The 24,573-nt window shown below is 39.5% G+C and overlaps 1 protein-coding gene across 2 annotated transcripts in view; it reads left to right on the forward strand.

Annotated features, from left to right (window-relative positions):
* Positions 1-24,035, forward strand: part of LOC311081635 (protein NLRC3-like) — a 44,286-nt gene extending 20,251 nt beyond the window's left edge. For both annotated transcript variants that reach the window (XM_084112223.1, XM_084112222.1), the window contains 3 exons: positions 2,616-2,789; positions 18,305-18,351; positions 22,553-24,035. In XM_084112223.1, coding sequence (XP_083968349.1) covers positions 2,616-2,789; positions 18,305-18,351; positions 22,553-23,091 — 760 coding nt within the window. In that variant the 3' untranslated portion in view covers positions 23,092-24,035. The remainder of the gene's footprint in view (positions 1-2,615; positions 2,790-18,304; positions 18,352-22,552) is intronic.
* The last annotated feature ends 538 nt before the right edge of the window (positions 24,036-24,573 follow it).

The following is a 24,573-nucleotide window of genomic DNA, read 5'->3' on the forward strand; positions in this document are numbered from 1 at the left end:
ATGGCGTGCACATGCGTATTACGAGTTTAGTCAATAGGTTTGCATGTTTGAATATATATGTGCACAGGCGTGTAGTCCTTCTTTACAAACCAACCCCCAACAAACTACTTGCCTGGCCTTAAAATTAATAATACAGAATTTGTATCGCTTCACGCGAACTGGACTCCTCCCGACAACATTTTATCTGAGGTACAGAGGTAAAGGGAGGGGAGGGAGGCCTTCACAGGGGAGAGACTCGTTGACACTTAAGGACTGCGTTGTCGTCGCGTCCAGGCGCAGGTCCTTCATCAGATCTGGATACGGCGGACTGCGGTAAACAGAGAGACTAATATTAGTGTAGACGCCATTCTTCTTATGATGTAACAAGTACATCAGAATTTATGGGAAGTGTTCCCGGTTCCGTCGAGTCCGAGTCAAGTCCAAGTCCTTACCAATCAAGTCCGAGTCCAAGTCCGAGTCCAAATGGGCCCGAGTCGGACTTGAGTCCAAGTCCTTAATATCCGAGTCCGAGTCGAGTCCGGCCGAGTCCACAAAGATTTCAATGATTTGAAATGGACCTTTCACAAAGACCCGCCCCTCTTAGTTACTGTTGCTACGTCTGACAAGCCATTCTGCTCTCACTCCACATGTTCTCACACAGTGAAAAATTTATTGCGGAGCAAATAGGATACTGACAATGCGCCAACATACAAGACAGAGCAGGTTCCTTTTGGTATAAAATAAAGTCTCAGCTTTAAAATTGAGTAATTTTTGTGCAATTCAAACAATAAATACCATTTTGTGGCGCTTTACTGTATAGTGCCTTAGTTCAAGCAGCATGTGAACTGATCATCTATTTTAGTTATAGCACGATTTAAACATGAATGAACATTAGAAATGCAATAAGATGTCAATACACACCTTTTGGTTTTGGTTTGGTTGGTTTGCCAGACAAAAATGGTGGATATCTGCATTATGATTGGTCACATTATTCAGAATCTGCAAGGTAATGCTCAAGAATGCAACAATATTGTAATATCGTATTTAATATCGTATTTAGCCTCTGAAGGGCAGTATTAAATTAATTAATGAATTTTTAAACAAAATAAGAACAATTTACACCAATTTACATGCCCTGGCGCTGAATGGATGTTTCCTTCTTGTGCATCACTGAATGTTTGCAGTGTTTGTAATACTGGTAGTTGTGTATGAATCCCAATGTGAAAAGATGGATCCCAAAATCATACAATCACTGCTAGTAAAGAGTCAAATATGCAGAAGATGCTGGAAAAGCAAAGAATGTGCAGGAGCTGGAGGATTTTTCTGAAGACCATTGGGCAGTTTAACTGTTCGGGACAAACAAGGGACTCATGAACAACCATTACAAAAAAACAACAACAAAAAACACAAAAAACAGTTGTGGATCATTCAGGAAATGACACACAGTATTAAAAATCATGCTTATGTAATTTGTCTTGTATTTTGTGTTTGTATTTTGTCTTGTGGACTAGGCTATACTTAAACATCTGTAATGTGAAAAAGCTTTTTCAGGGCAGTATAAAAAGAAAAACGTTTTTATGATCCTTATTATTAAAAAATAAATAAAGTAAAAATTTTGGAGGTTCTGCAAGGTGTATGTAAACTTATGACTAAAGTATAAATGTAACAAAAATTATAACATTATTAGACCCCAAAATGTTGCAATGGTTACCACGTTCTCATGTTGCTATGGTTACTATGTCAAATCATCGCAATTTCATGACTCACAGGACTATAGCGGGTTCACTCCCACATTTAAATGCAGTTATCACTCCTTAAACTTTACAGTGTGAATGTAATCACTTGTCCTCCATAAGCATGAAAACAAAACTATTATTTAGATCATCAATAGCGCTCCCTTTAAGCCATCACTCTTACCGCGTTCTGCACTCTCACTGAAACTCTCGTCATAAACACTGAAGTTGTCCGCACTGCAGTGAATCTCTTATTTACATTGCGTCTAGACTTTGTTGTTTAGGAGGAGATTTGCGAAAGGATGAAGCTTGCGCTGATTCTGAACATTTTGAGCGAATTCTCCGCATGGTGACTCTAAAACGCCTCTGATTTGCCACTGCGTTCATGCGCGTAATATACATGTCTGTGATTGGCTACAATGCTCAACGCTGAAACAACACAATGTAAGTAACGTTAGCTTCGTTTAGTTTTTGAATAATAAAATATTGTGTCCTCCAGTGCCCGGACTCGACTGTACTCGGCAAATTTTAGTCTAAAGTCCGAGTCCGTGTCAAGTCCGAGTACAAATTCACCCGAGTGCGTGACAAGTCCGAGTTCATTCAAAATTGGACTCGAGTCTGAGTACCCCAACTCTACATTGTCGAGACGCAAACTGTTTAGAATGATTCAGTCCGATTTGGTGAAGTGGCTCAACCAGTATCCTAAAAAGAAAAGCTTCAAAAGAACGTTACGTTCATGAACCGGACATCACTACTCACTACTAATGTTTTATTGTCATTAGCTCCTCGCAGTTTTCTGCTGAAATAATTTTTTTTACATTTACAAATAAATTATACTTAATGAATGCTTGAAATAGGTATAAATGTTCAAGTCATGTGGACTATTGTTGTGTGTGTCTGTAGGTTGTCTGGCTGTATGGTGACAGAGGAAGGCTGTGGTTATGTGTCTTCAGCTCTGAGTTTAAACCCCTCACACCTGAGAGAGATGGATCTGAGCTACAATCACCCAGGAGATTCAGGAGTCAAGCTGCTCTCTGGAAAACATGAGGATCCAAACTACAGACTGGATAAACTCAAGTATGTGAAGCAGGAAGAGTTTTGATTAAATCCCCCCCAAAACAGCATTACCATCTTCACTTATTACAAACTAGTTTGATTTTATTTCTTTCATATATTTAAACAAAAGTTATAATAGTTCATTAACAGAGATTTAGCTGTAGTTATACAATTGAATGCTTCATTTTGATTGGTTGATGAACTTTCTAAGGTGTGTAATTATTTTCCAGTAAACCCACAGCTAAAGTAGTTCCAGTCATGTCTTAATCACATCACAGTTCCATATCACTTCGTCAAATGATTTCAGTTATTTCAGGCTTCACCTTACAACAGCAAAACAAAACAAAAACAACAAAGACACTGACCAGCCAAATAAATATAGAAAAAGATAAAAATGACAAACTATTAGACAAAATTACATTTTATTATCTATGGTAAGTACGCTCTTTTCACAAAGGATCTGATCAGGTTCACACTTTTAGGAGGCTTATTTGTTCTTAACCTAATGGTAAATTTCATCTTGGTTAGGGTCGGCAACCTAAGGCAGGGTTAATCGCTGGCACGCAAGCAAATGCAAGAAAAGTTTAGGTATTTCATTCAGATAAAGTACCTCCCACCTGCATACAGATCTACATTTTGATTGAATAATTCCTTGTAATTACAGCTTGTTGTTTTATTAAATAAATACTTTTAACGTGTGAGAATGAAACTGCACAAGTCAATGAAAGCGTGCAGCTCTAAGAAACCATTAGCACGACCACTGCGCATCTGCGCACACAAGTTACTGACTTACAGCTTAAAGCTTGTTCCTGTAATGCGTGGAGAGAAAGATGACCCAGGAGCGAAATGCAGCAATACAGTCTTTAATGAACAGAAAAGAAGTCCAGAGGTAAGAACAGAATTCTTCAGTATACTATAATGACAACGAAAATCTTCCGGTGAAACAGCAGCCGGGTAAAAAACAATAAACCTCCGTGTAGGCAGCGGAGCGTCTCTGGTAGTCGTGGGTACCGTTATGGAAGCCAGCCAGCTCCGGGACCTCCAGGAGATCAGTAAACAACGAGCGCGGTCACAAGTACTCTGTGATTAGCACAGCTTAGCAGCAAAACACTGGTAGCACAATTTCCTTACGTGTTCAGGACAGGACAGGACAAGACAAGACACGAGAGGATATTACTCAGAGAATTCACACGCATAGCTTCGAAATAATCTGGCAAAGAGACAGGGCAAAGCAGGACTAGAAGAAGCAGTGACAATTAGGGAAAGAGATAACAGGTGTGGGAAGGAAGATGAGGTTAACAAGTAATGAATGGAAAACAGCTGAAGATAATGTGAGAGATGAATGAGCGTAATGACCAATGGGGTAATCAGAGGTATGTGTGTGTGTATGTATGTGTGTGACCAGAGGGGGGAGACAGAGTAAAAAGGAAGAGCCAGGATCATGACAGTTCCGCTGTAAATATGTGTAATACAGTTCGTTGTTATTTGATAAAGGAGGCCGTAACCGGCAAACATTTAAAGACTTTAATAACAAAATAAAACAAATACAAAAAGACGGCAGCCACTCACAGACGACTTCCCCCACACATAATAAAAAAACATAAAATAAAACAGTCCAGGCCTGGTCCTCTCTCATCCTTCACAATCATCGCTCTTTCTTTAACCCTCTGGGGTCTGAGGTGTTTTCTGGGCCCTGGAGGTGTTCTGACATGTTCTGACATTTGTGCTTATTTCTGTTACTTGTGACATTTTCATGGCTAAAGTCTGATTACACTGTATTCAGCACAAACTCTGCTACAATAATATAACAGCAGCATGTATGTAAAAGTTTGTAGTTTTGAGATAATGACATTTATGCGTGGTTTGTGAAAATACAAAAAAAATTGTCACTGAAATAAGGCCATGAAACCCATACTGATTATTTCTTCACAAGACTTTTGAAAATTGTGTCACGTAGCCTAGAATATTTGCTCCAAAACTATGTGAAAACCACCCTGACTGCTCATTCAGATAAGACAATATATTGATTTAAAAACTGTAAGACGTGTTTTGTGTGAGAAAGCTTTATGCGGGAGGTGTGATCACATCATTAATATGTATGGATTTTCACATACAAAGACCCTCCCCTAATGGCCCTATTAGGAGCTATCAGGCCCTATCATTCTGAGCAACCTTGCACAAAGAATGAGGAGATTTAGAAAATAATGACTTTTTGATTGTTTGGATTTATTTACAACACAACATAATCCAAATATACACAACAAATGACAAAAAAAGCACATTATTTAACACACTGAACTAAAGACAGAGACTTAACCAGTCACACACCTTTGTGCCATTCCTGAAACATAGTACATACCTTTCTTTCCTTGGTGTTTGATTTTTCACTTTACCATGTTCATGTACAGAGACTTATGTGAATGTTGAAGTCAACAGGACTCCTCAGTTGGGCATCTGGTCCCTGAAAAAAAAAAAAAACGCTGTGAACATACTGATATCAAGAGAAACTATAGGGAACTATAAAAAAATATTAAAAAAAATTAAGCCTATTGTTTGGCACATTTTGCTCTTCAAACGCGTGCAGAGAACATTTACTGAAGTGATCAAGCCGTTCAAAACTATTAAACTAATTATTGTTACCATATTATACATCTACGTTTGAGCAGATACCCACAAACACAGTATTTAACAGTAAACGGTTCTAAACATTATAATATTCACCATAGTATACACTCATACTAGCCTACTTTTATCATGCTGTGTTTTATTATAGAATATAAAAACATCCTCGTGTCAGACATTAGCACTGAAAGGTTGCCTACCAGTCTAGTTCACATTTCAACATGTTGTCTATTTATAGATACATATACATGTACGATATTAGGCTTAGTTCATGTTTTTACTACAATCTCATTTCAGAACATACATTTTAATCTGGCACCACCAGTTTAACATGTCTTACCTTAAAAATCGTCTCATCTTCAAATCGCGTTTTTCTAATTCTTCTGAGGTAAATCCAAGTGAAACAGCACAGTACAGCACAAACACAGTCCTCCAAACTCGATGAAAAGCAGAGGAGTAAGTTATCGAAGTCTCTGATTCTTTGTTTTGAGTTGATGAGGGCATTTACAGGTCTGCGTTTCTCCACATGGATCATTTGCATGTCAATCGCTCGTGCGCGCATGGGCGTGGTCATATTAGAGTTAATGAGGAAGCGTTTGAGAAACTGTACATGCTGCTGCTTTCATACAGACTACTTAAACAGAGAATATTTGTTTTTTATATAATTTACATACTTTAAAAATAGAGACTCCAAGCGTTGTATAGACATGCGGTTCTGTGTGACGAGTATTCGCTGAGTTACAGGTCATTTTCTGTCACGTTTCAGAATGATTTTCACATTGAGAGAGACGGCAGAACGCGCATCATGTTTATTTTCTTTATTTTAAGAAAAACACAACATTTTGTTTTTATTATGAGTGTACACAAATAAAAGAAGACATTTAAGTGTTTTGATTGATGTATAAAACTTACATATAAAATCAAAATCAACAGACTATTTTGAGTTTCTTTTGTTCTGATAAGAAAAAAAGTGAGCTGGTATCGCCGGCGATACCGCCGACCCCAGGGGGTTAATGCTTCTGCTCCTCCGTGAGAGATACGAGTCCGGTGCGTCGCACAGATGTTGCTCATCAGTAATCACGTCCTGCTCGCCACAATAGTTAATGCTATCAATTTGAACCAAGTACCAAGTCCGTATTAAACATTCTAAACATATTAAAATGACTGTGATGCATGTGGAAACTTCATTCATGCATAGGCTATCTGTTCACTTCATGTGTTTTCTCTGATCGGAAAGCTATCCAGTCATGAGGTAAATGCCTTCCGACAGAGAGGACACTTTTTCATTTTCCAGATGAAACTATCTGGTTGTTGAAGTCGCATATATGTAAATTTTACACCTTGTGTGGAAGTGTAATTTACTCAGTTCAGTTCGTTCGAATGTGAATGCCTACTACAGTCTTTGCACGAATGAACGATGAACGATAACTAATATTTTTCCTCGTAAAGGCAGAGTCCCCAGATGACGCAATTCCTCCAGAGTGGAATCCAGCGCGGTTCTCCCTCACTGCGCGAATCCAACACTTTTTTTTTTTGAGACAATCCAAACTAATGCAATAAAACAGACATGTTTCCATCCATTTTTTTTTAAATCGATGTTTAGACATCCATTTAGAAAAATATTGACGACGATGGATTAGATTCACGATATGCACACGTGGCTCACATCTCTCTCTTCACTGAGCTGGCGCGCATGTGACGTCAGCATCCATCACGAAATGCATTTAATATTCATAACTTTTAAACTTGTAAAATGTGCAAACAGGTTTTAACATGTATACTACTACAATTTAAACGCTTTACATTTGTTCTATTGCACACTTTATACTCAATTACGAACAGCATTTACCCCCTGAGGTCAACAATCGCGCCGGCGCGATATGCTCGCTTTTTTTTTTATCAGTTCAAAAGAGATTAATTTTGCTCTGTTGACTTTGATATTACAAACAAGTTTCATACATCAATCGATTCTGTTAAATGTGTATTATTTTTGTGTATACTCACAATAAAAACAAAGTGTTGTGCTTTTTGCCAAATAAAGAAAAATAAACACAAAGCGAGTTCTGCCTTCTCTCTGTCAGTGTAGTCCATTCTGAAACGCGTCCGAAAATGAACTATAACTCAGCGAATACTCAGTCAAACAGACATACAGACACACAGGCATGTAGCTTGAATTCTCTTCTTTTAAATGAAGTAATTTATATAAAAAACAAATATTCTCAGTTCATGTAATTTGTAAGAAAAGAGCGAGATGTCAGTCGTTCTCATCTCATCTAATTATTTTTAATGTGACTCCGCCCACGGAGAGCGCGCGCTATTCAAACGCAAATGACTGAGGCAATCCACGCAAACTTGTGCGCCCCCGTATCAGCTTGAGAAAACACAAGTTTAATCAGATCATTGTAGCCTACTTGTTTACACCGTCTCGCAGCGCTTTGAGGAATAATAATAATGGAAAATGTACCTCAGAAGTGTGGGTATTTCGAGGAGAAAGGATCCGACTGAGCTGAGGAATACTGTAGTAAGTTTTTTTTCCTTCTCAAGTGAATCGCGTGTTTGTGAATGAATGAATGAACGAACGGTAGAGATGCGCGCTGTTTACCACAGCTCGCAAAAAGACAGTTTAAATTTAAATCGCCTTTCTGTGTGTGAATGAATGATGATGTTTTAGCAAACTGTATTGCTATACTGAGATGAGTAAAAATCGACTGAAATATGTTGAAATAAAATGGAGGCTATTTGTATAAGCAACGTATTAAACTGCAAATTAACATTTATATGCCCTAATATTTCATAAAAACAACGTTACAGTCAGGCGAAATATGAAAGACAACATTTTGTTGACTAGATTTGGGTACAGTTTTTACTGTAGAATATACTGCCACATCAAATAAGCTTTTGTTTAGCAATTTCTGCTCATATGTTTTATATATATATATATATATATATATATATATATGTGCATGTGTGTGTGTGTATATATATATATATATATATGTACATGTGTGTGTGTGTGTATATATATATATATATATAACATGCTATTTTTGTCAAAAATAAAGTCATCAACTAAGATGTTAGCTGTTCCACTGTTGGCTATATTCAAACTAATGAATACATATGATAAAATGTAGGCCTATAATCATTTTTTTGCAAAGAAAGAGTAAAGAGTTTACACTTGAAATATTGTTTAAATTGTAATTATTGTTGTAATTGTAACTTTTTAAATAAAATAGCAAAACATATTTACAAGATAGATGTAAGCAAAATCTTAACTGGTCAATATAAGTCTTCTTCTAAATATATCTTTTGTCCTTTCATTCATTCTTGTGGCTCATGTCAGTGTCACACCTGAATGAATGGCTCATTATGCAGAGTCATTACGCATACTGGGTGGGACATTGTATTCTCAGGTGTAAACCACTCCTCGTTCACGCCCCCCTCACATATTGGCTTTCCAAGCAAAACCTGTCTTATAAAACAATACATTGATTTAAATTGTGTGTGAACGATTAGGCAGGATGATTTTCACATCATTTTGAAGCCAGAACTCGAAGCGACAACATTTATTAGTCAAAAGTGTTGTTGACACATATTTAGTATGTGTTTTGTGGTCTTATTTCAGCCACTTTCATTTTTATTTTTTTCAATAACCACGCATAAACATTATTCTCTTAAAAATTCAAACATATACATGCATGTTGCTCGCATATTATGGTAGCCCTGTTTGTGCTATTTAGAGTGAATTTACACCTTTGCCATTAACATGTTTATAAATAACTGAAAAAAGCACAAATGTCAGAGCATGTCAGAACACCTCCAGGGCCCAGAAAACCCCTCAGACCCCAGAGGGTTAACCATTCACATTTTCTTATATGAACAAACACAAACTTAAACATTATTAATGAAAATATGAAAAAATTGTGACTTACCTAATGCAATAAAACAGTTCAGACATTCATTTAGAAAAATATTGACGACGATGGATTAGATTAACGATAGGCACACATGTAGCTCACACCTCTCTCTTTAATGAGCTGGCGTGCATGTGACGTCAGCACCCATCGACGCAATTCTTTATTATTTTAGTCCCTCAGCGAAAACAAAATAATAAATAAAATAAAAATAAAACATATGTCTGAACATTTCATGCATTAGGCAAGGAAAAATATAAAATCAAAACAAAGCAAAAAAAAAAAACATGCATGAAAATACATAGGAACACAGCCTCTAATAATTGGGTGGGTTACATCCTCCCCTGCTGAAACTCTGATGTCCTCATCAGATACTTAATTTGGTACATGTCTCACAAGGCTAAACAACAATTCACTTTGAGTTTGTTGCACTCTCATTTGTTGTTGCATCATTTCAAGTACTAGACTAAAATAATTAGGTTTGGGTTCTACATGTGTTCACTAGTTTAGCTCTTTGTGCATGAGCCTTTCTCTTGATGCACCTCTCACAAGTCCTGCACTTTCTCTCCACATATTCTGCCATTTAAGGCCAAAAAAATCTGCCTCTTGCAAGCTCCAGAGTCCTTTCATACCCCAAGTGCCCCATTTCGTCATGAACTCCTTCAAGAGCTCTGTCTCTGAAACTCAGGGGAACCACCAGCTGCCTATATTTTTGCCCATACTGATCAGATACCATACAATACAGTATGCCTTCTACTAAGCTTAGTCTGGGCCTTTCCCTCAGCATTAAACTCACTTCTTTAGATTCTTTGAGCCTATCTGAATGAGTTAAAGTTTCCCCAGACACCACAAGGTCAATTACCCTTCTGATGGCTATATCCTCTCTCTGTAACTTGTACCAATCTGTGGGAGTCATACTGGGTAAAGTAGTTTGTCCAGACCAGTGCCGAGGTTCTATAAAATCATCAGGAACCACATCATCATTGCAAAGAAGCATCTCGACAGCGGGATTTAGGATGACTCTGCCTTCCAGCAGGTCTCCCTCCTCACACTGCTGTACGACAGACACCATTCTATCAAAAGAAAACAATGACTTTAGTTCAGTGATCGACATGCCCCTTTTCAGTCACCCAGCAGATCCATGTTCGCAAACAAGATGCCTGATTACAACAAGACTTGTTTAGTGATGAGCAGTACTCATTCAGTGAGTCAAACCAATGCTACACAGAATCGGTTACAAATTAATAAGTGCATATGCATTTACATAGGAAAACTGTAAACAACTGTAATGTTGATCATTGCCTTATATACACAAAATGCCAAAATTCAGATCTTATTTCCCTGTATTTAGGAATACTATCTGTAATAAATAACGATATTTGTTTAGATGCAGGTGCGCAGTAACACTTTCTCCTGGTCTCAGAAGACTTTTATCTTGACAGAACTCAGCACATTTAACCAGAGTGAATTGAACAGGTTGAATGACTTGCCTTTCTTGTTCAGTTTTATGTTTTTTATTCGCATGACCAGTATTTTTACATTCGTATTGCCAAAACATTTGCAGTATTGCAAAGGGCGATCAGTAGCAGAAATTTGGTAATGTGAATGAAATGAGAGGGGAACGAGATGCTGCATCCCCTTGCCATACTTCCCGCATGCCTGGGAACGGCAGCTTGCTTCAGTCTATCAAAAGCAGAGGCTGTTGTATTGTCGGCTTCCCTTTACAGGTGCTGCCTCAAGCCGGAACACGTCATGGGGTGACGCAGCACCAATCAAGATTGGACTAGTTTCACAAGTGCTTCAGACGCAGTCATGCTGAAGGCGCTCCCCAAAGCGTCAGCTGGGACGCAGAGTCTTGTTCCCCTTTCAGGGAACTATGATCACATTCGTAACCTGAGACTTTTGCTACAAGAACTCACCTTGTGCACTTCCAGCTGTTAATAAACTTTGTTGTTGTTAACTCACCACTGACACTGTAAGTGAATATAAATGGAACCACTCACTTCAGAAACAAAGCATGCAATCTCACATGAAACTAATATATTATGGTTGACGATAGGACAAATATATTAACCATGTAGCCTATGGATTTCTACATGTGCAGACCAAATGCTTATTGTAGACAAGTTTTTCTAGCCCTGGTCTTTGTATTCTTACTTGCACAACATAAAATAACAATATTTGGTCATTATGAACATTACAAACAGAACATAAATTGAATACAAATCATCAAAACACCTTCTCAGCAAATCAGGCGTTCACTTTCTTTCTTCAAGGTAGAAGCTAATGCAGTTAGTGGAATAGATGACAGCCAGTGTGTGACGTGACCATTATAACAGCTGTGGCTAAAGAAACAGGCGTAACCAGGTAATCAGACTCTTCTGCCCCAGAGACCGAAGACCTGCTGTAATAGGGCTTCAAAAGATTTATATGACAAAGCTGGGTGGAACGCCTATGATTTGGTGTAGAAAGTAAATAGTTCCGGTCTGACATCTGCCGAACAACCCTGTAGGGTCCTGTGTATTTTACAAGGAAAGGGGAATTGGCTATCAGCCATAATGCCAGAACCTAATCACCAGGACTGAACACCCTTGGCTCAGCCCGACGTTAATACCAACTCTTCATTTTCTGTTGAGCTTAAGTCAGGGTTCTCAGTTGCCATCTCACAGGCTAGAAACAACCTATGATGAGAACCATTAACATAGTCCAACAAGTTAACCCTCTGAGGTCGGCAAACGCGCCGGCGCGTTTTGCTGGATTTTCTTCACATTGTAGCACTTTAAACTTAAATTACTCCGTCATTTATGGTCATACAGAAAAAAGAAATATAAAAAAAGAATCTGTGAGATTTCTACTTTTGTATATGTCCACTTACAATCAAATCAAAACATTGTGCTTTTGAAAAATAAAGAAAATAAACAGGGTGTGCGTTCTGCCTATCCGTCGCGGTGAACTTTTTTTTCTTGAGCACGTCTATAAACTGAAACAAAACTCAGCGAATACTTGTCACACATTTATGAGCCATATACCTTTATAAACATTTAAGTGTGTACTTTTAAATGATCGGATTCAAACTGAAAACAAATATTCTCTGTTTAAGTAATTTGTATAAAACCAACAAGATGTCCAGCTTCTCAAACGCTTCCCAATTAGTTTTAATTTGAACACGCCTACTTGCGCAAAAGATATTCACATGCAAATCTCCACATGGAACGCGATCGCGCTCATTACCTCAAAAACAAAACACCAAAACACTTCATCAGTCTCTGCTTTTCGTCGAGATTGAAAGACGCGTCGTGAGCTTACATTGGCTTTACCCCAGAAGAAGAAGAACGCGATTTGAAGACAAGAAAGATAAGGTAAGAAATTCTTACATATTAGTTTATTGTTGCATAAATTTCACATTGCAGTTGAACTGTTGCTAGATATATGGTGAATATTATAATATTTAGACCCGTGTTTACTGTTACTGTGTTTGTGGATATCTGCTCAAACGTAAATATGTATATGGTAACCATAATGTTTTATATTTGAGCGCGATCGCGTTTGAATGTATCATATGTTGGATCGCGATCGCGTTTGAATGTATCATATTTTGGAAAAGCAAAACGCTCCAAACGGCTTCATGTTTTTACTATTATCTCATTTCATATCATCATAACGAATGGAAACATTTGAAGTAACATGATAATCAATATATTTTTCTCTAGCTTAGTTGTTACTGAAATCTTTTTGAAGATTTATATAGGCTGCTATATTGTTATTATTTTATGCAGCACTGCGCATAGCCTATACCTACAAGGCACAACAGACCTGGTGTTCATTATATAATATATTGTTGGAAACCTTTGTGTGTGTGTGTGTGTGTGTATTCTGTGAATTTTAAAAAGCAATTTGAACCAGAAAAATCTAAAATGTATTCCCAAAATCGTGCAGGCCTTTCTCTTGATATCAGTATGTTCACTTTTTTTTTTTTTCAGGGCCCAGATGCCACTGAGTCCTGCTGACTTCAACATTCACAGTACATGTCTCTGTACATGAACATGGTAAAGTGAAAATCAAACACCTTGGAAATGAAAGGTATGTACAATGTTTTTAGGAATGGCACAAAGGTCTCTTTCTTTGGATCATTGTTTTCAATGAGTGATTTTTGTCATTTGTTGTGTATCTTTGGATTATGTTGTGTTGTAAATAAATCCAAACAATCTAAAAGCCATTCTTTTTTAAATCTCCTCATTCTTTGTGCAAGGTTGGTCAGAATGATGGGCCCTGATAAGCTCCTAATAGCCATTAGGGAGTGTCTTTGTCTTTCTCAGGTGTGAAAAGCCTTACATATTAATGAGGTGATCCTCCCCTCCCGCATAAAGCTTTATCACACAAAACACGTCGTAAAAATTTTAAATCAATATATTGTCTTCTCTGAATGAGCAGTCAGGGTGATTTTCACATAGTTTTAGAGCAAATATTCTAGGCTACGTCATACAATTTTCAAAAGTCTTGTGAAGAAATAATCAGTATGGGTTTCATGACCTTATTTCAGTGAGAATTTTTTTTTGTATTTTCACAAACCACGCATAAATGTCATTATCTCAAAACTACAAACTTTTACACACATGCTGCTGATATATTATTGTAGCAGAGTCTGTGCTGAATACAGTGTAATTAGACTTTAGCCATGAAAATGTCACAAGTAACAGAAATAACCACAAATGTCAGAGCATGTCAGAACACCTCCAGGGCCCAGAAAACAGCCCAGACCCCAGAGGGTTAACAGGAGACTCGAACACTTCAGCTCCCCCTGCAAAACTGCTAGAGGCCCACGAACTCTATGGCCAAAGACCAAATCATTAGGTGAGAATGCCATGCTCTCCTGAGTTACCTCTCGTGCCGCCAATATTAGCCATGGGAGCCCTTCCTCCCAGTCTCGGTTAAGCTCAACACAATAACCCCTGAGAAGTGATTTCAATGTCTGATGAAAACAGACAGAAAACGCTCCAGAGCACCTTGGCTCTGGGCGTGATAAGCGCTACTATGCTGATGTTCCAAGCACGTCTCTGAACATACATTCTTTAGGCGAGGCCAATAGAAGTACTTAATAAGCCGATCATAGGTCTTTCTTACCCCCAAGTGCCCAGCTACATCCCCATGAGCTGTCTGTAGAACCAATTATCTAAACTTAAATGGCACTACCACTTGAAACACTGGGTCCTCGACCCCTTCGTCAGTGTGGGAAGACCACTTCAGGATCAAAAACCCCTCCTGAACAAAATAACCCCTTGCTGCACTGCACAATTCCTCAGGTGGCAAAACCCCAACGAACAGATATTTTAATGTCGCATCTTCCTTTTGAGCTGCAACAAAATCGCTATGGGAGAGAGAAGGAGGTAGATTAGGTAAAACAACAGACTTTAACTCCCTAGTCTGAGAAACATCATCATCATTAGAGGCACGGCTCATAGCCCGTGTCACTGCACAAGCTGTAAAAACATCAGACAGATTCTGACGACTAACATCACTATTAGCTGGAATAGAGGGAGAATTTTTAACAACTACAGGGGGCGGTATATCACGCCAGACACTCTCTCCGGCCAGGTTATTGCCCACGAGGAGATGGACGCATTCTACAGGCAAAGAAGGGCGGACTGCTATGGTTACTTCCCCCTGTACCAAATCAGACTGCAGATTAATCCTGTGCAATGGAACAGAGACAACCTGTTACCCAATCCCCTGGACTAAGACATTGTTCCCAATGCTTGAGTCAGTAGAAGGTGGCAAAACAGACTCTAAGATAAAGGACTCAGATGCCCCTGTGTCCCTAAGTATTTTAACTGGCACCTGGATGGAACTACCCACCAGTGAAACTAAGCCATCTGTAACAAAATGAAAGTAGCCATTTCCACCCGCTTCAAATGAATCAGCCCTACCGTTGCTCTCACTAGACCCAGCAGAGCTGAGGTCTGATAGCTGAGATGAAGTCACAACCACTGCAGGTTTAGCCTCTGTCCCGGCCACCAAAACTTTAGAAGGTACACCTGACTAGATATAGCAAGTGTGACCCCCCCTAACATCAGTACCATTTCTCTGACTTTTTCCCTTTAAAACAGGACAGTCGTTCTTCCAGTGCCCCTTGTCCAAACAGTATCGACACACATCAGCATCCTTCTTAACCTGACTGGCAGATGTAAAAGCAGAAAACCCAGAATCTCTGCGAAAACTCACAGCACCCTTGTGTGACTGATTAGCGTGTGAATCTATTCTACTCTGAGTAGGTGACCCAAATGAACCTAACGAAGAAGACCCCAAAACTCTATTGAAATGTCCAAAACGTTGTTCCAGATAAACCTTACCTGTATTGTTTTCTTTTATACTATGCTTTTGTGTCAAAGCAAAATCATCAGCCACAACTGCGGCTTCCGCTGCTTTTTTCATCTTAAGCTCAGATATGTGTGTAGCGATACGCTTAGGAAGGATGTTTCTAAACAGTTCTAAAACAATCAAGTTAGACAACTCTTCAAAAGTAGCGACCCCCACTGCAGAGCACCAACGATTAAAGTGGCTATTCAGCTCTCACGCTACCTCTGTATACGTCTGTTTTTTGCCTTTCTCCAGCTTCGAAACCGCAAACGATAAGCTTCAGGAACTAATTCATAAATTTTAAGCACTGCCTCTTTTACTTTGACATGTTTTTTTCTGTCTAGCACAGGAAATGCAATTAACGCTTCTTGTGCTCTACCTACAAGAACACTTTGGAGTAACAATGTTCTCTCAGAGTCAGACCAACCAGCCACACTCTCAAATAAAGAAAAGAAAATACCTGGGTCTCTCTCATTGAACTTCGGGAGCAACCTAACCATGTTGGATATATCAGGAGGACGCACAAACCCCCCCTAGGAGTAGTACCCTCACCCCCATCAAATGAAAGCCTACCTTCGTCGACCAGTCTCAGCCGTTCTAAAGCCACATCATGTTCACTTTTTATTCTTTCCATTTCTAATTGACGCTCAGCTTCCCTTTCCTTCCGCTCTGCCTCACGTTGAGCTTCTCTCTCTTGACGTTCAGCTTCCCGCTGCGCTTCCCTTACTTTCTGTTGCATTTCTATTAGCACTTTTTGTTGCTCAAACGTAAGTGACATTTTGGAAAACTCTGTCGAAAGAGGTGTCGACTTTGCTTCTCCTAGCTCTAACTCCTCCATAATTAGAGATGCCGGTGATGAAAGCATATTCCTGACAACCAATTCCGCCTGAACTGACACTTTTATCTGGGCCAATTTCGCTGTTCTGGGTAAACCCAAGTCAAAGTTATAATGTTCGCAAACTTGACGCAACTGATCCTTTGTCCAAACTATTTTAAACCTCCACAGATGGAGCTATGAATCCTCCAAATGGAACGAGTTCTACAACATACAATCCTTAGATACAAAAGAAAAACGAGCTCACCTTTTTCAATGCAAGTGTGGCCAAAATACTGTGCATCAAGACGAGAAAAACGGAGCTGCCCTGTAAAAAACAGCGATCCCCTTCATGCATACCCCAAGGACAGAGATTTTTATTACACAATATCAGAGGCGCCTAAACTCCCCCAACAAAATTGCCGTTAAAGCAGGTGTTCACGATGGTGCCCTCTGCCCAGGATAGCACAAAAACAATAAACTAAAATAAAAACCAAATAACAAACAAGCCATAAACGCTTGGTGGGCACTCACAAAGCTCCGATAATTATGTTATCCATAACTTTATCAATAAACTCAATCTTGTAAACGCAGTGCAGCCCCACACTTACCGAACAATGGCCCATCACAGATTCTTCAGCCTGACTCACTTCAAAAACGGCCAAGGCACAAGTTAACAACACCTCCTCCTCGTCTCACGCACCAACAACGAAACTAACAAAATTTCCAAACCCCATTAACTTTAAACTAATCCACATGCATCTTCCCAATGATTCAAAACCACGCGTTAAGCTCAATGAACTGTATCGGATCTTCACAGGATCCGTATACAGCGCTTTCCAGATCAAAAGCAACTAAACAAAACAAACCTAATATATTTAAAGCTTTTAACTCCTACCAACACCTAGGCTATTCAAAACCTAGTGATAAGCATTAAAGAAAAAATTCACATTTACCGACGTCGTTTCAGATCCTTGACGAGCCCCCAATCTGTTACATCCTGCCTAAAACCAGAGAGGGAAGACTACGCGGAATTGCCATTTAAAGAAATATATTTATTAAAGACAAAGAATTAACAATGTAGGTTAAATATAGTCAGTATAGATGTTAGGTTAGAAAATAAAAGTGTATGCAACAAGAGAAATTAGGTGTCGTGCATGTCAAGTCAAGTCAAGTGTATTTGTATAGCGCTTTTCACAATACAGATTGTATCAAAGCAGCTTCACAGTATTAAATTAAAATAATACAACAAGGTTTGTTTCTAATGGAATTTATTGATTGATAAGATTAAAAATGAAATATCCCCAAAATATCCCATAAAGAAACAAAAACGGCAAAAAGGTGCGGGAGAGGAGGAGAAGTGGCCGCCGTCCACAACCAGGTCTGGAGAGATTTTAGAGCCCAAGATCCAGGAAGCAATCACACGTGCACCACGCCACACCTGTGCTTCACCCACCTGTAGGGGAGACGCAATAAACAGGAAAAAAGCAAAGAGGAGGAGGAGCCCAGCAGATCTGTGGCAATAGATAGATAGATAGATAGATAGATAGATAGATAGATAGATAGATAGATAAAATGTTTATAGCATATTTTAGCATTTTAACTTGTTTTAACATAAGTTTTAGCATGTTGCCAGCATGTTTGTAGCATATGTGAATGTGTTTTAGCATTGCTGGTATATTCTAGAGCGGTGTTAGGGTATTCTGGATGGTTGTTAGGGTACTCGGGTGGTTGCAAGGTTTAGGGGTAGGGTTAGTGTAGGGGGAGAGGATATACAATTTGTACAGTATAAAAATTATGATTGATTATGTCACTGTGTGTGCTTTTTCTAGTGTGGATCATGGAGGAAAGATCAGGATTACAGCAGGACCACGGAAATGTATGTCTACACACACACACACACACACACACACACACACACACACACACATCTGGTTCACTTTCTTTGTGCAGACTCTCCATAGACATAATGCCATCACATAAAACTTTTACACACACATTCACTCACACACACAGTCTCTCAGACACACACTCACTAACACACACACATTCTCTCTTATACACACTAACACACTCGCACACACACATTCTCTCTCTCTCTCTCTCTCTCTCTCTCTCTCTCTCTCTCTCTCTCTCTCTCTCTCTCACACACACACACACACACACACACACGCAATCACTAACACAATCATTCTTTCTCACACTTACACACACAACCACACATTTCACTCACACACACACTTACACACAGGGAAATCTTATCATGGACAATACACATGTAGTATTACCGAGAGGGAATGACATCATATGGGCATCTGGTGCACTACAAGGGCTGACCGGCCGGGCATGCGAGTACTGGGCCTGGTGTCAAACACCTCCACCACATCTGACTGCTGAAGGACGCTGGAGGAACCCAATTCAGGGTTCACCTAGTGGGGAACTTACCTGAAGAATAAGTAGGCGTTCGTATCCCCCTGTTAGAGGGGAACACATTACCTGTTCAGAGCCAACACACAAGAAGAAACCGGCTCCACTCTGAGATTGTAGAATCTCGCGAACGTGTTAGGTGTTGCCCAGCTGACAGCTCTGCAGATGTGTGCCAGAGAGGCGCCATGGCTTCAGGTTGAATTATTCTGATTGACAAAGAAATAGATAAACATAGTACATTTTCCGAATGTATGGGAACGATGTGAGGTAGAGCAAACCTCTAAGATATAGCTGACTACGCCACCCTGTTAACCAGGGAAATATAAATACTAATGAATTTAACCACCTACAAAGAACACACAGGAGTGTGGTTTTTGAAAGGAGGGTGGAGAGGTGGATACCAAATATACAAAAGTTTTATTTCAATCATCAAGCAATAATCTTAAAAAACATTAAAAAGACTGTAGGACCAGGTGAACACATACAAACATTAAAGACACCAAACATGAAAAGGAGACCGAGGCTTACCAATGGCATGGAAACTAGTTTAATGAGCACAAGGCTCCTATACCACCCTGTGCACAGGTCTCACCACAACACACGAATAAGGTCAAGCATGAACACACAGCACTCCGTGACAGAATCCCACCACCGCACACGAGGGCCTATGAGCTACCTGGCCTGAAGCCTCGGCTCCTGTAACGAAAAACAAAATTAACTAAATAGTCTCCAAATAAACAAAACAACAACAACACTTGAAACTTAAATAAAAGTTACAAAAGAAAGAAAAAAATGAAAAACATTTAATGAAACAAACTACGCTGAGGTTCAGAATTGGGATATTCACCCCACTTTCACAGTCAACAATCACATTAAACAAAGCAAAAGAGATAAAGCAAAAACACTGAAAACAACTTTAGTGAAACAAACCAAATACAAACTGAACAAATTTAAGCAAAACAATATTTATAAACAAATGCACTGAAGAACGAGTAAAGTAAATATAAAGAAAGCAAAACAAACAAATTGAAGGACTGGTTGAAAAAAAAAACAGCAATCGCAGAATCAAATGAATGCTGGAGAGCAGGAGTCACACTAACACATGAACCGAGCGCACACGCGCTGACGATCGAGTTGTCACTGGAGAAACCAGGATAGACAAAGCAGCAGCATCAAATAGTGTTGCCCCGCAGGCCTCACTGAACGCACGGTATCCGAGAACACAGACTATTCCTCCTAAACTTTAAACGTAAAATTACTCACAACATAACTATAAATGAACGTTGTGCAGTGAACGTACCTTCATTTTATAGCGGGTCGCAAATCCAAGTGACACACACACACACACACACAGAAGAGTCTCACCATGTCAACAAAGCACGGGAATGCGGGAGGGGCATGTGAATGGGAAATAGCAGCTGCCAACAACCCACAGCAACGAACTATCCGCCATAAAGCTATAAACCAAATGACTGTTACACAAAATCACAAATCTATGTGCTAACTAGTCAGCCAAACAACACATACCTCAAAGCGGAAGGGATGAAACAAACCCGGGCAGTGACGCACAGACGGTGATCACACACAAGCGGTGCATTAGAATCCTCTTTTATACGCTCCCTCACGGTAAATAATTGGACAATTACCCAAGAGCGTAGTAGTAGTAGTAGTAGTAGTAGTAGCCTTTATTGTCACTTAGTCACAAGTACCAGCGAAATTAGCCATCAACCTGTCCATACAAACATACATACAATATGACAAGGGCGTAGACAGGATAGGAAGACAGAGGATTGAGGAAAAAATACAGCATAACATGAGGAGAGGTGAGGAGAAAAAAAGGCCCCCAGACTATGCTCCTGTAAGGAGTACAGTTTGGGAACAGTAAAAAAACACTGATTGCATATCTGTATATATGTAAGAGTTCGTGTATGTGTAGGCCTGGAGAGTCGCTACGCCTGGCATCCTAATCTGGGTGCCTCAGTCCGCAGGATTGTCATAGCGATACACAGCAATTGCCATGGAGACAACCTTGATCAGGTCCCAGACAGAGTCAACAATCAGCAGGTGTCTGTGGGGAGTGGGGGAAGGAACGCAAGAGCGTCTCGCTGCAGTGCTCTTCCGGGAGAGTTGTTGTTCCAGCAGCAGCCTCGGCCAAGGCCAGTGCTGGTTGAGGGGGGCCGAAGCAGATAAGATTGGGGTTGTTTGGTCTTGGGACGAGTAGCCGCATTCCAATTTACACAGCTCCTGGTCCATTTTGGTCTCCGAAACGAACTGAACTTCTCCATGATGTTATCCATCTTGTGGTTCATAGTCACAGTCTGAGTGCTGACAGCTCTGCCCACTGCTTCAATCATGACGGGCAGCCTTGTGGGGTTTTGGACAGCTGTCACCTTCTTCTTAGTTCCTCGATAAACCAGGGCAATGCCTAATCATTAGGATTAGATACGCATTAGGATAGATTAGCATTAGGATAATTAGAAACGAACTCTGTATGTCCCACCTCACACACATGGACTGGTAGGCAGTAGCACATCTCCATGTTCTGTACGGCTGCCACCAGGACCCTGAGTTAGGTACAAGTGGCCCTTTTAGGCCACAAGACCTGCATTCATTCTCACCTGTCATTCAACTCATTTGATATTTAGAAGGAAAATATTGATTAAAACCTTGATTATAATCACTCATTAGATATACATTAAGACATAATGCACAGATCAAGTACACTGATACTGTTACACATGTCTTTCTCATCTGTTTATGTTCACTTAAGGTATAACTGACTATGTTTGCTAGGGTACTTGCCAAGATGGGTATGTTGACATAATTGTGTGAATTTGTCCGTTCAAGCGCAAGACTTGAAAGGGAGCTCAGTATTTAGGCGCTGTTTGAGATGTGCAAGTCTCTTTAACGTCTTGCACTTAAATGTTTAAATTGGCAAGGCTTAAATAATAAATGACTGCTCATATTAGAGCATATGACACTTGCATTGAACAATTTACAGAGTGACTTTTTTTCCATGTTTTTGATCATCGCAGTTGTAACATATTGGGAAGCCAGATGATAATCCATTGACTGACACATACATTAGCCAAACTCTGTCTGTCTGTTTTACGTCTTGTTATTCTCAACAAACCATATCATAGATGTGTCATCAGATGTGAGATGAACAGCAATGCAAGGACAGAGAACCGTTACACCCCTATTGCACAGACCAGTTGACTTTAATGTTCTACCACGATGCTCTAAGTCACTGATCATGTGAACAACATGGCCACCTTGCAGAAGACCTTCAGACTGTTCTCACTCAGGGTGCTTTATCTCTTCTGACAGCTTCATTAAAGGGATACTCTACCGTTTTTTTCATATTAAACTATGTTATTCCCTTATCTAAGACGAGTTGATACATACCTCTCTCATCTCAGTGCGTGCACTTAATCGCTCTAGCGCACGGTGACACTTTGAAAGCACTTAGCTTACCCCAGTATATTCAATGGTATCTAACAGCAATGAATTTAGAAGTGATCAAACACATCAACGTTTTCCCTATTAAAAATTAGAATAAATTACATAGTTTAATATGAAAAAACGGTAGAGTATCCCTTTAAAAGATCAGATTCATAATTCCTGATTCTGATGTGTTTTCTCTCCATCAGATTTCCATCAGCTCACTCTGGATCTGAACACAGTGAATAAAGACCTCCATCTGCCTGAGGACAACAGAGAGATTACTTGCACTGACACAGTCCAGTCGTATCCTGATCATCCAGACAGATTTGATCATTATGAGCAGGTGTTGTGTAGTGAGAGTGTGTGTGGACGCTGTTACTGGGAGATTGAGTGGAGTGGGTATGTGTTTATATCAGTGTCATATAAGAGCATCAGCAGGAAGGGATCGGGTAAAGAGTGTGTGTTTGGATATAATGATCAGTCCTGGAGTTTGTCCTGCTCTTCCTCCAGTTACTCATTCAAACACAATAACATAGAGACTAAACTCCCTGTAGAGTCCATCAACAGTAGAGTAGGAGTGTATGTGGATCACAGTGCAGGAACTCTGTCCTTCTACAGCGTCTCTGAGACACTGAGCCTCATACACACAGTCCAGACCACATTCACTGACACACTCTATCCTGGGTTTAGGGTTTATTATAATGGATCATCAGTGAAACTGACTGTAGAGAGATTCTGCTCATAATGCTTTGAGCTGCATGATAAATCAGTGACAGTGAGATGTTCAAGAGTCTCTTATTGTCTCTTCATTACATTAATAACACAGCTGAACTTCTGTCAGTGAAATAAAGAGAAACAGACAATGATACACAGAGAAGAGAGAGGAAATATGAGACACAATGAGACTCAATGAAACATGTCTGGATGATACAAGCAAAACCAAGACTTTCAACTCTAAACTCAGTTTAAGACATGACTGAAACTAGTCTGTGGAAAAATGAAGATTCCTTTAAATGTCTGAATTTTGTGACGGGTCTCCTGCTCTTCCTGCTGTAGGTGTGGTTGGTGTTGTAGGTGTTGTCCTGCTGATGTGCACCTGTTCTTCTGCTAGAAAACCTTAGGCTTTGTTTGTATGGTGTGCTCAATTGCTCCTGGTTGTTTTGTGTTTGGTTTTGGCTTCTAGTTTGTTAATGTCAACCTAGTTATTAGTTTTGAGTATTGTTCTGTCTGATACTTTTACATCATGTGTCTGACAGAAATTGTATTTCATTACGTTGTGTTTTTTTTATATATATACAGCGGGGGAAATAAGTATTGAACACGTCATCACTTTTCTCAGTAAATATATATATCACGGAAAGTAGGGACACAAGTCGGTTCTGGGGCATTTTGAGTTATTCACAGATTCTGAAAGTGTAGTCTCCATGCTTTCCAACGATGTGTAACACATGGAAATCTGATAATATTTGGAGAAATTGTGGCCATTTGAAGGTAGGCACTCAAAAAAGCTTAAAGGGAAGAAAACAGCCTCTAAAGATTGTGCAGTTCTCACCTCTCTCTCCTGCTGGGAGTGACAATAGGGCTCATTTACATATCATTTAGATAAGCCATACCCCCTGTAAAGCTCCCCCTGTAAAGCTGTAAAGCACAGGGGGGAGCAAAAAGGTCAGGAAAATGTGCCATCAAAGACTCAGCCTAATATATAAATAAATGTCTCTTAGCATCTACCGATAAAACTGTATAGGCAACTCGTATGTACACTGAATAAAAAATAAGATAAACTCTAGACAATGTTCAAATCAAAAACAGGATGTGCTATGTGATATAGGCTATATATAGTATACAGTATGAGTATGAATCCAAGTATGAATCAGAATAGATTATATTGCTAGGAATTTTCTTCGGTGTACTCGTGCAACATGAAACAAACTTTTGCTAATGATAAATAATAAGCAATAACCTATGGAAATAGGCATAGGCGTAATTTGCGGATGGGACATGTTCCCACCACTTTTTGCCATGGTCGATATTGTCCCCACCACTTTTTAAAACATCTTGCGGCACGAATGTACCAATTCTACAAATAAATAAAACATCTCCAGTTAACTGGCAGAGCATTCATTTTGTCCGTTTTTTAAATAAGAGACTGGCGCTGAAATGTGTTTTTTAAATCAACTGATCAAAGTGCTAGTTGCCGCTGCGATCAGTGGCGCGGTCACAGTGTTTT

The sequence above is a fragment of the Abramis brama genome (genome assembly GCF_963993115.1).
Source record: "Abramis brama genome assembly, chromosome: 4".
NCBI classification, from domain to species: Eukaryota; Metazoa; Chordata; class Actinopteri; order Cypriniformes; family Leuciscidae; genus Abramis; species Abramis brama.